The sequence below is a fragment of the Perna viridis genome, chromosome 12, assembly GCF_037379345.1.
Source record: "Perna viridis isolate PV_CMFRI_1.1 ecotype Kerala chromosome 12, ASM3737934v1, whole genome shotgun sequence".
Taxonomy (NCBI): domain Eukaryota; kingdom Metazoa; phylum Mollusca; class Bivalvia; order Mytilida; family Mytilidae; genus Perna; species Perna viridis.
The window spans coordinates 21,811,050-21,829,371 of record NC_142456.1 but is presented as its reverse complement, the minus strand read 5'-3'; the positions used below and the strand labels follow the sequence as shown (position 1 = coordinate 21,829,371).

Here is an 18,322-nt window from a genome sequence, read left to right as displayed (position 1 = left end):
AGAAAACTGACAAATTTTGATATTTCTATAAACATGGCTCTTTTCAAATCAATTCAAACAATTTTATCAAGTGGGAAAAGCTAACTGAGAACTGCCAACTAATGTTCTGTTGACAAAGGTAAAAATCACAACACAAGCTGAGAATGTCAAAAATAAAAACCACTAAAAAGAAGAAACTCTCTATGTTTGGCTGATTTTGATTACTTTGTTTTTCTTGCATGTGTCATCTTTCAAAATTATTTTTTTAAGGTTAAAATCACAGGTAAAAGTTTCTAACAAATTTATCTTGTGATGATTTTAATCCCTTAGCTTGGGCAATGATTTAAAATAGTTCTTAAATAACAGATTTCACTTTATATGCAACTTGCATGTTTTAATTACTTTTACACAGAAGAATTAACTGTACTTTTCTAGAAAATTTAATCCCCTTACAAAAATCTGATAATTTATTTTTGACATTCATGTTAAAATCCTTAGATTAGATCTGTAACATACCCCACTTTGTAGGACTAGCATAATGACAAATGGATTAGCGTTTTGAACAATATTAACTGATTTTTATCTTGTGTTTAATTTATGTGACCAACAGACAATTGTAAATTACCCGAACATAATGACTAAAAATTAACGCCTTTTTGCACAATTTCTTGATATTTTTTATCATAGGGACAAACCCAAAACTTTAATTCTTTTATTTCATACTTACATATATCTAGAAGAATTATAAAATGAATATAAATTCTTCAACATGAAAATACATTTTTCTAAGAAAAAAAAAGGATGCAGAGATGAGACGTGGTAACTTACCAAATCTGAGATTGAGTCATTGCCTGTCAGTCTGTACTTTTCAACTTGAATGCTTGTTTCATCATCATTCTCACTAAAAGAATACTCTATAGACTCTTTAGAAGTGATTGCTGTGAATTCTCTGCAATGGGAAAGTTACATATTAAAGCATTTTTTTCCTTCCCCAGGCAATTGAAAATTTTTTTGGTCATGTATTCCTCTAAGATACTTCTGATAAATATGCATAAATAAAATATGAATACCTCATACGACCATACCAAATGAAGGTCTTTTAAATGCATACCCACCCAAACTCAAAATTATCAATTCAGACTTACCCATTATCAATGGAGTTCCAGAGATATTCGAATGTATCTTGGCTCATTGGTGGGCCGGATGGTGTGCATGTTGTGGAAACAGATGACATGATGGATGGTCTATGATGGGTGATTTTTCCAAATCTAACAGAAAAAAAAAAAAAAAAAACATACAAATATAAATGTGTACTTGACAAATTTCTTACAACCTGAAAGACTTCAGTGACCTCTTACTTGAAATTCTCACAATTTATTCATGGCACAATTACTCAGTTTACTTATTGAATAAAAACTGGGAAAGCCCAATTTATTGGTACCTAAAAATGCCCATCTTTCAAGAAAAGAAATATAAATAAAGTTGGTGTTTCTTTGGTGACTAAACTTGACACATCATAATGACTATTTTATCATGGGGATCATCTCAGGTAGAAACGCAAAGAAATGTTCAATGGCTATACAATGATAAAAGTGAATAGATGGGCCACATTTCAAAAGAGGGTACCCATGCATGACTTACTGTGATCTAAATAACGGGACCAGCTACTGTATACATGAAAAGCCTTTATATTTCGGAAAATAAAAATGTGGACATGTAACTATTACAAACCCAATGTTAAACATCAAAATTAATATGAATATATTGATTAAACGAAACACTTTCAAATAAAATACTTCACAAACTTTAAAAAAAAAAATGTTAAAATGTAATCGATGTTAATAGTGGGTAGAAATAAGTAGAAAATACTAAACAGCTATTCAACAAAACGAATAAGAAAAAGCAAACACCCCCAAAACGACTAGGACCAACTTCAAAGGAATGTGTATTCGATAATTGTGTATTGGCACTTGCTTTTTTCAAAGGCACAAAATCCTGACCCTGAAAGTTAAAACTGATTTTGCAAATCGAAACAGAAGACAACACTGACATTACTTTTTGCTTGATAAATATGAAACTACTTACGATAATGAATGTGAGAAGTTATGATAAAGCACTCAAACCCATACTATAAACAAACACACACTGAATGAAGAAAGCTTAGACAAACCACGTGGTTTGTTAATAAAAGATGGCTGGTGCAACCGCGGGAAAACACGTCACAACATATTGCACACTTCAATACACAAAATAAAATCCATTCAGAAATGTCATCCCAGGTGAAATATCCTTACCTGATGTTTTTACTTTTCATGGATAAGAATGACTAATGATACTCTGGTCAGCGAGTTGGTCATTTTTTATAGAATACGATCGGATTAACCGTTAATTGATTGACCAATCAGAAGCGAGCCGGTGCGATGGATTGATTGATTACGGTTAGTGAGTAGAAGTTCCCTAAAGAAAACAACTTTGATGACCTATTGTGTGTGTGTTCACGTGGGCTATGGACTTGTAAAAACAATAACAGTGGGGAGTCGTCTTTTGAAGAACTTGTGCATCACCGACATTTAGATTTCTGTCTTTATTTGATGCTGTTTTGGTCGGATGAATATTTTTGGCGGTGTATTCAAAATGGCGGAAGCCACATGTTGACACTTGTTTCACATAATATTTTTATTTGATTCAACATCTTCTTCACTTTGTCATTTAATAAACGGGCAGACACCACCAAGTATGAACTTTTCTGAATTGTTCCGTCAATCTAACCAAAACTGCAAATTTTCTCCAGACGGGAAATATTTGGTAAGGAACTTGTTTATGTTATATGAAATGTCATAATTTAGGACGTTGTCTTTATTGATTCAGCAACTGCAACTGAATACTTAAAATCTTTGTTGAACTTGAATTGAAATTCATTAATAAGTGGGGGCCATTTATCAGAAGTAAAGTTTTTGACATTAAAGAATTTCATGGTCTAGAAGATACCTAATTTTGTTTTCACTTGGTCATAAAAATGTAGATTATGTGTGATGTGCAAGGATACTTCATTTTTATTTCAACATTTCATATCAATAATTTTGAAGTGGGAAACATGATATTTGAAGTTTTTTGTTGAAGGATTTGTTATAGTAGTCTACTATAAAAGTTGTTGAATAGACCCAACTGCTGCATATCTATAGTTTATTTGATGTCTACCATTATGTTAAACATATAGACTGTTGCTTGTTGCTGTACAAGATGCATTGTAATAAACTGGTATTTTCAATCTTTCAGATAGTTTGCAATTCAAAAATTTCTTGAACTTCAAGTAAAGGTGTCCTTTGAAATGAAATATGTATAGACATTTTACATTTCAAAATCTTCTAGGCCTTGAAATAATATTCTTCCTTTCAAATCAAGTGTATATTGAATAATAGTACATTTCAAAGTCTTCTAAAACATTAAGTGAAATTACTTCCTTTGAAATCAAATGTGTATTGAATGATTACAAGAAGGATTGATCAAAGCCCATAAAAACACATCCAGCAGTGTAGAGAATCATAACTCACTTCATCAAGTTGATTATATTGGTTTCTTTTGTTATTCAATCTTTGTAATTTCCTTGTTTTGGTAATTACCTGATTGGCTTGCAAGCTAATTAATTAGTCTGGGCTTGTGTAATTGTTGGATTTACAATTTGAAAGTACAGTCACACTTTTAGATAGAAATTATCCAATGGTTTTACATGTTTCTTGATTTCTTCATATTGCATTGTATTACAAGCATAGAATGAAATTGAGAAGAATAAAATAAAAAGTTTTAAAAGCTCTATTCAACTCAAAATGATAAAAAAAAGATAATGTTAAATAAAAACAAATGCCAACTTATGAATCTTTTTGTAAATTAAAAAAATATTTTCTATGAAAAATGACAGTTAAAAAACTATTTAAAATAATCTGGATAAGATATTTGATATTTAACAATAAAAAAGAGATTTTAAAAGAATTTTGATTGTTTTTATAAATGACATGCATTCAGGTAAGCAAATTTTAGGATTGTACTAATAAAGATATAGAAATTGTAGATTATAAATATGCTTTGAAAAACAGTCATGTCAGAATGTAATAAATTTCTTATAATAATCATGTTTTCTTTATCAAATCTCTGACACCATCCAGTGTTTAATGATATGACAATAATCTTAGAACCTTTAGTAAAATTTATAAAAATAGTTGTATTCTGTGATTTTCTGTTGTTTTTTTATGTGAATTCTGTATAGCTAAAATTTCAGTTACAATGCAGTTAAAATGAATACAAAACACATGCTTGACATTCATTTATCATATATGTGAATATGCATTTACATTTTTGTGAATTGGCCCCTTATACAAGTATGTAACTCTTACAAAACAAAGCCAAAAGTTGTGCAATAATATGATTCTGAAATTTAAGTTGCATTTTAGTAGCATTATGCATTACAACTATAGTATGGCTATAGTGCCAAATGCTACTAAAATGTACATGCATATTTCTAGAGATATCACTTGATTCAGCATGTTTTTATTTCAGGCTACGGTTGTAGAGTTCCGTCTTATTGTACGAGACATTGATACATTCCAGATACAGAATCTCTACACATGTCTCGATACCATACAATGTATAGAGGTTTGTTAAACAAATACAAATTTTAGTTTTCAATTTAACTGGTTTTTCAGATTGCTGTAGAACCTGCTTAAATGAACATACTGTAGCCCCCCTAAAAAAAACTATATTATATGACTTTTCTGGGGAACAAAAAAAAAGAAATTGTAATGAAAAAATAGATTTTTTTAATGCCTTCGTACAATTCAGCATACTTGTATAATATACCCAGATAATGGATAATATTGGTTTCATTGCACATGTAATAATGTTAATACTTTGGTATCTGAACAATTTTCTTATTCTGTAATTTTGAGTTAATGGTTTATATTTCAGCTGAGTAATTTCATGTCCGCAATTTATGATGAAAATAAGATATATTCATTTCCTCTTTCAGTGGTCATCAGATTCCCAGTTTATCCTGTGTGGACTGTTCAAGAGAGGAGTTGTCCAGGTTAGATGATAAAAGAAAATGTTATGACAGTTTAAGGCTGTGGAAGGATAGATAATTTGTTTATTGTCCACAAGTTTAGAAGTGCTAAGGCCATTCAAAGTTATTTATATGCTTCTCAGTCTCTCCTTTGTCTTTTTAATGCTGCCCCATTACCCATTATTATTGTCTTATCAATTAATTAAAAACAAAAGAAACCTTGCTCATCATTTTTCTTTGCTATAAACAATATGAACAACTCCTTCAGCACTTTTGGGGCAATAAAAGGCGTCCTCTTTTATTTTATTTGAAATGGTATGAAATACAATTTTACAATTCTCGTAGTTTAGGGAAAACATAGCTTGAATAAGTGGATTAAATTACTTCATCATACAAATGTATAGGAAATTTCCTTTTTGTTGGGTACCAAATTTTGTGGCTTACCAGACGGTTCTCCACAAGCAATAATACTTTCTCAGTTGTGAATTGACTGAAACCTCTGGATTTTTCTTTTTTTGGTACAAACTGTGGAAACAGTCCTTTAAATGTAGTATGGGTAAAGTAAGAAATTGAAATTATTCTAATACGTTAAATTCATGAGAAGAATTTATTTGTAGAGAAAAGGGGACAAAACTACATTTCTGTAAATGAAACTTGCTGCTTTGGAAAAAAAAATTCTATATATCAAGGGTATCAATATCTCGTCATGTTCATAAAAATGAAAACATGGAATAGTTATTGAAATTTGTGAAGAATTAATAATACAATGGATGACTTCACACTAAATTAATGATATCAGATTTCACAATAGTTCATTGTGAGAGTTTGTCCTAAACTTTACTGTTTACTGTTAGATAAAGCTGTCATTTTGCACTGAATAACCGAAATCTTTCACTTATTGGAACATTTATTATTTAAAGTGTTTGACATTATTAAATAGTTATTTCAATTTCAATCAATTTGACCTTTGATTGAATAAGATAAAATCTTGTCAAATAGACATTTTTATTGGCCCTTTTGAAATGATGAGTGTAAGTGTAATGTACTTAAATACAGAAAGAGACTTTCAGTTTTAAAGGTAGGAACAAGTAGGTGTGAATTTTAGAACAATTGGAAGATATTTAAAATCCATATTTTGTAAATCTCAATAGTTGAAATAGAGTTATCTCCTCTTAGCTAAGTTGTCACATGTCAAATTGCATCAGCATGTGAATTAAATAATATTAATGCTTAATTTGTGCCACTTGTATTGAGGAAATCTAACTTACAAAAAAAACTGATGTTAAAATTTATAATTTATATAAAATAAATTAATACTAAAGTAAAATTTCAAACACATTTATCCAAGTGCCAGGTTGAGAAACAGTTACATTTGTACTTGCTATTCATAATCTGTTTAAATCCTATAATACATTTGATTTTTTCGTGGGGTTTCATTTCTATTTCTAAAAGTAATTTTAAATGTAAAAAATACAAAACCATCTCATAAAACAAATTTAAAAAAAACAGTGAAAAAGGATTTTATTCAGAAATGACATAATAATTTTAAAAAAAAATTTAAATTAAATGTATAAAAATTTAATCTTTTTTTTTTTAACATCACATCTTAACCAATTGCTTCTTAAATGCTTTCAATGTTTTCGATTTGACAGCTAAGTAAAAGTCTGGCATTTCTATATGGCTATAAATAATTCCAATTAAAAACAAAATTTCAGTGATTAGCTATGTACACACTTTTAACAATTTTTTGTTTATATTAAGTATACTTCCTTTGTTGCAAATTTATGTCAGTTATAAAAATAAACACTGTGATTTGCAGTGTACACAAGGATTGTTTGTTTTGTACAATTCAAAAATTGACACCTTTTATTTTTTTTTTTTGTATTATTTAACTTTTTATTATTTGAAAATATGACAACATCAAAGAAATATTGTTAGCTCATAATCAGATTATTTAAAAATTATAAATTTTTGAGTAGAAGTCTTAATAATTTGATAATATGGAAATAGGAAAGGTATTATTTCATTCATTGGGGAAAGGGATAAGCCTGATATATATTTATTTACACCTGGAAACTACTTTCAAGTTTCAGTCAATAACCCTTTGATGTTCTCAAATTGTAATTAACAACTGTGAGTTATTAATCAGATATAAATGAATTTAGAATCTGATTTGGATGTAATTCTTACAAATTCACTCTCAAACTCTCAGCAAGATACTGTTATATATTGATAAACATCTTAACACCAGTTCACTTGATTTTCTCCTTTGATGTATATCTACCTGTAATTAGCACACCTATAAAGTACCTGAATAACAGTATCCCCCATTGAGGTGTGTGACTATCTCTTTTACCCACCCTCTGGGTATCTACTTATCAGAAATTAAACAAATGAGAAAAGTATTCACTTAATTTTCTAAAGTAAGAGGATAAAATTGGAAGATAAAGGATGTTATAATCTGAAAATAAGATTGAAGTGGAAACAGTCTCTGTTGGGTGTCGATTTTAATTTTTTAAATTGTATGTCATTTCATTGTTATCATTCTTTTTCATTTTTTTTTATTTTGGAAATTTTATACTGTTTATAGGAAGAACTGAGATCCTGGTACAATATAGATAAAAAGTAAAATAAATTCTAAATTGAATAAATATTTAAAAAATGGGAAGTTAGATACAAGATCCATTTAACATACCAAATTTTGAATACAGTGTTCTAGATTTTATAGAATTTTAGGTGTCTGCAGGGAAGCCCCATATAAAAATGAATTTCCTTATGTTTATGGGCAAAAAACAGATTAAAAGAAAACAATATTAAGTCCACAGTGAAAGCATTATTTTAAAGCCTAATAATAAAATGGCTTTGGATCTCATGCCATTATTTGGACATGTAGGTAAAATTATTTATGATTTCAATGACTTAAAACAACTGGACAGTGTTAGAAACATGCTAAAATTATGGCTGTCAAGAAAAAAAACCTGCAAAGTTCAAACATGAAACTCAAGGCAAACAAAACTATATTGGCTTGCTAAGCTTTTTGTTTTATTATAGGTATGGTCATTAGAACAGCCGGATTGGAATTGTAAAATAGATGAGGGTTCGGCCGGACTGTGTGATGTACGCTGGAGTCCTGATGGCAGACATATTTTAACTACTGCAGATTTTAATGTAAGTTTCAGCTTGTATTGTTTTCAGCACGAGAGCAAAAATGTCTTCTTGATCGTAATTCATAGACTTTTTTTTTCTTTTAAAAGAACTTTGATATCACCAACATTTTTAAAGTTGCAATTATGTTTTTGAAAGGGGTGGGCTTAATGGATATTCAGAATGAAATTCATAAATTGGGAACAAAATTATCAAATTATAAACCTTTTACTTGTTAAATTTAATTATTAAATGTTATGATAAATCCTTGGGGAGGTACAAACATGTATTTGGTTCTTGAAATGAGTGAGATGAGTGAAGACCCTGGAAGCCAGTTTTTCATGTTAAAGTTGTTGAAAATTAAAACTCCTTCAATTTTTTCCATTCTTCCTACCTTACATCTTCTTTGATAAGTGACTGCATCTTCAGCAGCATTTCTACAACCTATTCTTTCACAGTTAATCGAAATATCCACTAAAATATTCCCGCAAAAAATGTCACAAACTTCTATTTCATCACAAATCAATAAAATGGCTTCCTGTAGAGAACCACATGAGAAATTGAGCCAAAAATTTTGTTTATTTGATGGCAGTTCCGAGCAATTATCTCCCTTTATCAAGGAGTATCGTGTAATTTTACGACACAGGGACAATGATGACTTTCATGGCTCTACTTTTAAACCCATAGAAAATTATGGTCACACCTATAGTAAATTGATGGTTAAAGCTTTTGTTTAAGGTGTCGTGTGCTGGTGGTAGCAGTGTATTCATTTTCAATTACAATATAAAGCACTTTGATCTTAAATGTTTAAAATGATTTATGGGTTAAAAAAAAAACACGTATGGGAATTTAACTGTAGTTTGAAAAAAGAATTGAAATCATGTCTGGACTCATTTTGTTCCAAGGGAAAATGATTAGTACTGTTTTAGAGGTTGAAAATTACTTATAATTGTTCTTTTGAATTTTTTGTTTAATAGGGAGTTATTTACCCTTTAGCATTACATGTACTGTTTAATGGAATACGTGTACATCTGTTACCATTAGGATTAATTACATGTAAACTATGAATTTCTCTTTTGTAAAGGTGACAAGAAATTAGAATGATATCATCATTCTTGTTTGTTTCAAATCTCATGAGAAAAATATGTGCAAAATAACATACTAGTATATGGGAAAGTTCTTGAGGAAATGAATTTGTAATATCAATAGTGTCATGCCAAGTTTGAATAGGGTATTTTAATTAGAAGTAAAATAGTTGCAAGTTCAATAAAAATAAAGTGGATAAAAAAACTATGAACAATAATTTTTATGATAATTTTAGTGCTAATCTGCTCACATCAAACACTGAGTATGACGTGAACCGACCTGGTTACAGTAATCGATTATATTGATCAGAAAAGACCTCCACTGTGAGCCTTTCAAAATTTTAGTATCAGTACATTTAAGAACATTATCAGTCTTCAGTATTTTTTTTTCTACCATTTTTTTCGCACCAGAGTGTAGTATTCAGTAATGTACTTAACAGTTAATTTGCTTTTTTTCAGCTGCGAGTTACAGTATGGTCACTCATAACAAAGTCAGTTTCTTACATCAGATATCCAAAACAGTGCCAGAAAGGTAATTGATGCATAAACTATGTTTTTGTCAACCATGATTTATCCATGACCACATAAACTATGTTTTTGTCAACCATGATTTACCCATGACCACATAAACTATGTTTTTGTTAACCATGATTTACCCATGACCACATAAATTATGTTTTTGTTAACCATGATTTATCCATGACCACAGCCAGTTTTGATTAGAGAAATTACTTAAAAATCATTAAAAAAAAAACAAAAAAAATATCAGTTTATCCCAGACATTTTTGGTTCAAAATGGTCAATTTTCTTTCCAAAACATACCAGAGGGGACATACATGAAGTAGGATAAAATGAAACAGTACATACAGAGGCCAAAAATTACTGACTTGGGACAGTTGTAAAAAGTGTGGCAGGTTCAAGTCCATACATTTATTCAGTAATATATATTTTTAGCCATAGATTTTAGTAATGAAGGGAAGTACATGGCACTAGCCGAAAGAAGAGATTGTAAGGATTACGTCAGCATATTTGCCTGCAGTAACTGGGAACTTGTCAAAGTAAGTCATTATAATCCTCGGATACTTTTGTATAGGAGTGCAACAATATACTGTACCACAATATATCGTGCCTGATGATACAATACACAATACAAGTGAGGCTGCTTACGATACTGACCTTATTGATTTTTTTTTTGAGAATGTACAAAAATGTACTGTATCATTTATTCATCATAAGTACATTGTTAATTATTGAATTTGGGAAAAAAAGGTTTGTTTTTAAGATGTGTGCAAAAGTTTTCCTGTTCTGTGTTATTCAGGTAAGTGGCCTTAATTGAAAAAATAGAAGCTGGAATGGAACTAGAGCCACTGCCTTCTTATTTCAAATTATAAATATTGCAACTTTTTTTCGTATCTTTAAAATTTCGAAATAACCCCCAAAATTTAAATTTAGTGAGTGTAAATTTTCAGTACTTGCTATTATAATTTTGCTAGTGGAAACAATTTTAGAAATTCAATCCCTGAATTTTAACTGAAAGCCTCCCACATAGCTTACATTTTCATGTGGGAGATCCTAAATTTGGTTATTGATTTTGTGGGAGTCTCCTCCTTAGGATGCAGGGCTAATAGGTATGCGCTATGTTGTTGCTTTGTCAAAAGTGCATTGGAAAGTTTTGTTACATGTATGTGTGTCATTTGAAAGTAATTCTGTCATTGGGCATTACCTATATTCAATCTTTTTGTGGGTAAACTGAATCATACATTCTTTATAAAAAATTGTTCAGCTCAGTAGAACCGAACCTCGAAAATTGGTGGAAAATTGATTCCAACAGATACAAAGTTCCTTCACAGTAATGTATGTACGCAGTACTACTGCATTAATATGTAATGTATTAATCTATGGATAGAAGACGAAGTAAAAGCCCTGCATAACTTTTAGCAGAGATATGAAGATTTTGTCTTTATCCTTCTTTTCGAAGTCATATTTTGTCTGGTCTGACTGGACTATTTTGTTCTATTTTTAACCGTAACATTGGACGATTTTATTTGTCGTCTGTCGGTCGGGGGCAAACAGGCCTCAAGTCAACACATAGCTTTACTGATGCTGATTTCACACATTTACATAAGATATAATAATATTCAGACTAGGTTATGGAGGCATTCTGGCAATACGGTATTGAAGGGTCATCCTAATCAAACTCCCAAAAACACTGATCATTGGTCGATTTTGATACAAGGATCATGGATCCAGAGATTTTGATGGATTCCCATCACTAGTTTAATATCTTATTGGTATTTATGGTTGTAGTTGACTCATAAATTACAACGTATATTAATATTTTTAGCATTTTCAAACGGACACAGATGACTTGACAGGAATTGAGTGGTCCCCTGATGGGCGTGTCCTTGGTGTATGGGAGTCCCCTCTAAATGTAAGTAGAAAAAATAAGTGTGGTTTGTAAGGCCAAAAAAAAAGTCAGTTTCCTGCCACCTCTAAACATTTTATGGCACTTATGGTTCAAGCACAGTTGAAGTCTAGATTGTTCCCTATCAACCAGATGTAACATTTTTTGTAAAATAAAATAGTTATTTTTTTCTTGCTGTTAGCAGGAAACAAGACTTATTTTTTTGCCTTACATGAAACTTGTTTGAGCCAAACATTTTATGAAGTGATTTAAAGGATTTTTTTTTGTGTACATTAAAGTTTTGAACCTGTGTATTAAAAAAAAACCTGCTTAAAAAGAACAGTCTGTTAAGTTCAAAAGTTTCAACTGTACGTTGAAAATTTAACTTAAACTAAGCCAAAAGTTGTCAGGAATATATTTATAATCTCCCATAATAATGAAGAGGCGTTGGAAAGAACTATTTTTGATTCAGTTGGTACAGCTATTTCCCTAGGCATTGCACACTGACGGCAACTTCCCACTCACTTTATATAAAGTGCCTTCCTAACTAATGTGATTTCCATATAACTTTTCCTGGAATGGCCTTAATGGTAAAAATCCCAACTTTAGGGATGGGAGAAGTTAAGTACAAAAAAAATGAATATATTTGTAGTTAAAGCTTCATTAATTTAACACTTCTCTTTGAAAAAAAAGTGCTTTCAGTTGTACAGGCTTACCTATATTTGAATTAATTGTAAGTGAAATTCACAAGTTCTATTCAGTTAAAGTACATGTAATATTTGTGGTGTTGCTCTATTAAAATTTCACTCCTGTAAATTATGATTATTGGTGGAAACATTGACTTGCTTATTTATGATTGCAGTTTATAACAATTTTAATGTGTTCTTATTGATATTTAATATCTGAAATTAAATATAAAAGTACAGTATTTGATATTTATGAAGAATTATTTATTCAAATATATCTCTTTCATTGTCAATAAACAAGACCACACCAATAGTTTACTATTGATCAAATTGAATATAGAAGGAGGTGGCATGTTAAAACCTGATTTTTGTCCACTTAAAAAAGCAGTAAATTGCAAAAAAGATATGGATCATTTTAGCTAAGTATGCTTTTTTAGTCATGTCAGGGCTTCTTTAGAGGTCTTAGGTGGGGCACCTTTCAAAATCTGTAATTAACCTCTTAAAAGTGTAGAGTAATGTAAAGTTCTTTATCACCACATCCAACTGTCTGTCTGTCCGGTCTGTTTGTCTGCTCATATATTCTTAAACCATTCAGTAGATTTAGATGGTCTGGATATTAAGGTTTGTTATGATATGTGTATGGATATGAAGGAAGAGTAATCAAGGTAACCAAGATTCTATATGGAATCAAAAGAATGTAATCAAGGGATAAAGACTAGACAGAGAAAATAGACATACACAACAAAGAACATGAAATAACAAAAATAATACAAACAAAGAAACAAAAGCAAATGAGACTCCACTAAGATCTGGGAGCTTGGACCAGGTGCGCCAGAAGGGTAAGCATCCTCAGCTTTTCTAGGAACATCTTAGATATTTTTTTGTCCAATACTTATTCAACTTAAAGATGGTCATGATGAGGCAGTGGAAGTATGCTTTTAGTTCTAGCTCCTCCAAAGTATACAAGAATGAAAATAACAAGTGTTTCTCTGATTGGCTGTTGGATATTGCAATGACTTTTGAAAGTACATTGTTTGAGCCAATTGGTTTTATTTTCTAAGCAGTGTATCCAAATTAATTATTCAAACTGTGGATTGTTCATTGCAGTATTTTTTGTTAAAAAAATGCCTAAAAGCAAATAATTTGATCAGTACAAGCAAAATATAATACTGCAAAGTGAAATCATCTTTACTAGGATAAATGTTTTGCACGTAAATTGGGAGAAATTTGAGCCAATATAAGACAGTTTGGGATGCTTTTTGTGTCATTGATGTAAATTTAGCATCTGATTTGACATTTGAATCTTGAAGGGCTGTAACTCAATACAACAATTTCTCAAGGATTCTGCAGTATTTCAATATGCAGGAACTTGAGTGCTGCTACTTGGTAAGTGCTGAAAGGGTAAATAGGTCAGCCAGATTTGATTGGTTGAAGTTTATCATTGGGAACAAGGAGGATTCCTCTTGTTATATTAAGAGTTGAATTGAAGAGCTATAAATATCTTTAGAAGCCTGTATTTTATGTATAAAAAGAAAGAAGATATTTTTCCTTAAGTTTGTAGTTGTTTACTTTCTTTTCTATGACAGATAGGCAAGCTCTTATTTTGGTCCCTATAACTCGAAAAAAAGTCTTTGTATCCCATCAACTAATGAAATGAAAACTAAAACTGATATATCACCAATTTTAAAAGCTTTGATGCCACTAAGGCTGGAATCAAACCCACAACCTCCCGTACCTAAGGCTGGAATCAAACCCACAACCTCCCGTACGAGTGTGCTATCCTACAATGAAACCCAAGATAACTGTGTCTCATGAACTAATGAAATGAAAATTAAAGCTGAAAAATAGGAATAGACCTAACACTCCATTTTAACTGGTACTATTGCATATTAAACTTTCTTTCTGTGACCCCATGAGGCTGGTATTTTATATAATTCATTGTTTAATTTATCTTAAGCTAACAGTAATAAGACCTTTGCATTTTACATTGTTAAACTGTCTGCAGGTTAAACATGAAAAAAAAAAAAAAACCCTGATTTTTTTTTTTACATTTATATTACCATCTTAACTTAAATAAAAACTTTACCTGTTTTTCTTTCTCAGTTCATACTCAGAAAAGAAACTAAATAATCTTTGTATGAAATTATGTTTTTAAACAATTCAGACTTGGATCACCAGGTTCAACCGCAGGGTTCAGCTCTTTGTTTATTTATACTATGGGGTATGGCACATTTATACCCAAATCAAACTGGATGAGTGATTTCCCTCACGATCCGTACCTAAGTGGGCCATTAAAATTGGATGTACTTAAACATGTTCCATTTTGTATTGATATTTTAAACATTATTTTTTTTTATCTTAATTAAAAAATAGTGATTTTTCTTAATAATGTTTCATTAAATGGTATATTTGTTTTGATGGCTATTAATGTTGAATAAAATTGAAAATGGAGTCATGTAGATATTGTGAATTTACTACAGATAAATGGTTTATTTCATATCTACAATGATAATTTAAACATCAATTTTACAATGAAGGGGTGAAATCGTGGTATGTTTCACATTGGCAGTGTGTGTTGACAGTGATTCGATTTTCTTCTTTACTTGCTGGTCTTGACAGATCATTTTTATACGTAAAATTTTTCACTTGTGTATTATGGTACACTGCTGCATGTCTGTCTGTCTGTCAACATTTTGTACGATAAAAAAAAAGGACATTTCAATGGTATTTTGGATAAAATGTTAAGTACTGATGGAAAATACATTTAGCTGTTTATTTAATTGTTTCTTGAGATGCAGTTATCAATTAGGATGAACCCTTGGGCATTTGGGTATATTTGAAAAGAATGAAAGGTGAAATAATGCCTACCTTCTGTAAAATCACATCTTGTCCGGTTAATTTCTTATTCAATATCGAAAGAAGATCAAAAACAGAAGTCAAAGGTCAAACACAGAGGTGTTACTTGGGGTCACAAAGCTACAACCAATAACATTCATTAATTTCTTGAAAATGGGCTGTTGGAATAAATTACATGAAAATTATAATATTTCTTTGTCATAGGGGGGTTTTAGCAAGTTACCTAATCTTAAGTCTGCTTATAAAGATGTCCTAAATTAAAATTTAAAATATACCAGTCATCTCTTATATCCTGGTTGGTTGAGTTCATGACAATATAAACTTTCGAAATCATAAAAAAATTACACAAAGAGACCACAAAACAGCAATTAATTCACAGACACTTGTTTTGAGAGTTTTTTTATCCTATTGTACTGCTGGATTTCCATATGGAAAATACCAGAATGTTTAGTAAAAATCGTGAAACTAGTGACTGTGAATTAATATTTTTTGTCCTGTCTTTTGACTGATACAAAATGTATATATTATGGTGTATGGCACTGCTGGTCTGTCTGTCTGTCTGGTTACACTTTATAAGATAATTCAATAAAGCTTATGCTGGAGGTATGAAGTGATAATGGTGCCTGTCTCTCTGTTTGTCGTCTGTCTGCCTGGTCACACTTTATAAGATTACTCATTAAAGCTTAAGCGGGAGGTATGAAGTGATGATGGTGTCTGTCTCTCTGTCTGTTGTATGTCTGTCTGATCACACTTTACAAGGCAACTCAATAAAGCAGGAGGTATGAGGTGATGATGGTGTCTGTCTATTCATATGTTTTGTGTTACTATTGTTTCCACAACTACTTTTCACAGCCATTAGTATATAGGTTTGCCATATCGGTACCAGTATCGTATTGCATATCCCTGAGCAGGTGTGCGTCAAAACATGGATGCTATAAAAATATAGTGCATTTTCTTTTTGCCTCTCTACAAACTAATATTTTGTCAAAAGATATGAACAATGACTTATAAAATAGAGCAAACATCACACTGTAAGATGAAGAACTTTTTTAAAAGAAAATCTAACATAATATCATAAAAATGTTCCACTGAAAAGGTTGGTTTGGTGAGTGCAAAACGAAAGTGAAAGTAGGGAAAATGGCTATTTATAGTTCGAGACTACTTTTCTGTCCGATCTTCGTGGACTCACCCTATTTTCTTTGTGGGAAATTATTTTTTCACATGTCCTTAGAAATGCTACATAAGTGAAAGTTTTATTGAATCAATTGATATATTTTTTTAAAAATCCTAAAAATATGCACTTCACTATAGAAGTCTATGGGAAAATTAATACGATACTGAGACCTATCTTGGGATTAGATTTCGGGCTGAATCAATATCAAATGCTTGTTTGATGACTTAATATTTTAACCATATGATTACCCTTGTGGGTCAGCTCAAATTGGGATTTCCTTTAGCGAGTTTTCTTCATAGTTTTTTTTCTAGTTTACTTTCTATTTTTATAATTGCTATGGTCTGGTTACTTTGAACACAAAGAAGAAGGGAAGGGGTGGGTAAATTATGTTTTTTAGCCCAGATGCTTATTAATACATTCATTCTGAATAATATGGTACCCAGGAGAGATATCATTTAAAAAAAAAAACTTGTGTAGACGGACTTAATCCCATGTACAAAATTAAGTACTTAAAGGAAAGTCTGTATTTCTCTACTAAAACATCAATCACTCTGCACTTTAGATGTGACCTCAAACTTTTGTTCGTATTTTGAAACAATAGGGAGCATTAATGAATGAAGAAAAAAAAAAGTAAAGTCATCTTCACCTGAGTTGCTGTGTCCCTATATAGTTACATTTTATCAGCAGCATGCCTGTTTTATTGTAACAGTACATTATTGTTGATGGTGGTAAAACTTTCTTTTGTGGTAGTTAGATGCACCAATGATTTTTTAAAAATTTGTGTGTAAAGTTATGAAAAAGTGGGAGGTGGTAGACTTGCTGACCCCCGCGAGGATATTTTCTTTCATCATGGAAGAATAGTGATTGTTTACTTTAAAAAGTTAGAAACAAAGTATATCTATAAATAGTTAACAGACTTTAAGTTTTTGTCAGAAAATGCCCACCCATTTTGATGAACAACATATTGATTTGGGTGGGACCAGGTTTACTTTGTATTAATCTTTGAGGAGTTGTTGAATTTTTTGTGAGTTAACATTTTCCGACAATTAAAATCGAAATTCAATAAGTTGACTCTAGTGGCAATGTATTCAGTTCTGACATTATAGGAATTTAAATATTTAGGTCAGTTAAAAATATTAGGCATTTTTTTAGGGGTTTACAATGACAGGTTACAAAGCTGTGAAGGTTGTTCTGGGTTAGAAGAAAACTTGACCTTCATCATAAAGAGCTTTGCACAAAATTGAGAAAATTTTCTTTGACCTACTTTTTTGTTCTCAGCTAAATGAGTTGACCAACTTCTTAGGGGGTATTTAAAATGTTTGTAATTTTACACAGCACTGAAATAAAGTTTTTACTAAATCATTCAATTCATGTTGCTCAGCACATACGAAAAAAAAGAGAAAATTTGAATTTGAGTTTCAATATATATTGATAATTCTAGTCAGTTTATTTTGTATCAGTGTCTTGGTTAAATTTATGACACAAGGTTTACTTACGGAGAATACTAAAATTTTCAAAGTTTTCAAATCCTTTTCATTTTACAAAGATTAAACATTTTTTGAAGTGAAAGCTCTGAATATTTTCCTAAATCTTAGATCATTGTAAATCCTAGTTGTCACTTTTTCAAAGGGAACTAAGATAATATTTTATCTAAATCTCGACCCCTTGTTGACACAACAGAAAGCTGTTCACAATCGGTTTCAAATTTTACTAGACTGGCATTATGCCATAAATTGTAGCCGGGTATATTTATTTTAGGACTATTGTCAACAATGTTGTTTAACTCAGCTTAATAGTGTACAAGTGTATGTTTGCTTTTTCTGTTTGCTCCATTGTAAATGTATTTATGGTACACATTAGGAGAAGTGAGGTTTGAAAACTTTATCTGCAGAGTGTGTGTGCTTGGGAGCATCATGAATGACTGAAAGGATCTACAATATG

General features: G+C 30.8%; 2 protein-coding genes across 7 annotated transcripts in view; one reads left to right on the top strand and one right to left on the bottom strand.

Moving 5' to 3' along the window:
- LOC148601682 (cellular tumor antigen p53-like) overlaps positions 1 to 18,322 on the bottom strand; it is a 54,184-nt gene that overhangs the window by 16,999 nt on the left and 18,863 nt on the right. For 4 of the 6 annotated variants that reach the window (XM_088555673.1, XM_088555667.1, XM_088555668.1 and 1 more), the window contains 2 exons: positions 1,125 to 1,247; positions 808 to 928 (listed from right to left, as the gene is read on the bottom strand). In XM_088555673.1, the coding sequence (XP_088411799.1) occupies positions 808 to 928; positions 1,125 to 1,247 (244 nt within the window). Of the gene's footprint in view, positions 1 to 807; positions 929 to 1,124; positions 1,248 to 2,064; positions 2,199 to 2,273; positions 2,405 to 18,322 lie in introns of those variants that run through there. The other 2 variants (XM_088555669.1, XM_088555670.1) reach the window with 2 other exon arrangements.
- Positions 2,650 to 18,322, top strand: part of LOC148601681 (WD repeat-containing protein WRAP73-like) — a 54,073-nt gene continuing 38,400 nt past the window's right edge. The window contains exons 1-7 of the mRNA XM_088555674.1: positions 2,650 to 2,784; positions 4,531 to 4,626; positions 5,000 to 5,056; positions 8,084 to 8,200; positions 9,721 to 9,793; positions 10,216 to 10,319; positions 11,606 to 11,692. Coding sequence (XP_088411800.1) covers positions 2,716 to 2,784; positions 4,531 to 4,626; positions 5,000 to 5,056; positions 8,084 to 8,200; positions 9,721 to 9,793; positions 10,216 to 10,319; positions 11,606 to 11,692 — 603 coding nt within the window. The 5' untranslated portion in view covers positions 2,650 to 2,715. The remainder of the gene's footprint in view (positions 2,785 to 4,530; positions 4,627 to 4,999; positions 5,057 to 8,083; positions 8,201 to 9,720; positions 9,794 to 10,215; positions 10,320 to 11,605; positions 11,693 to 18,322) is intronic.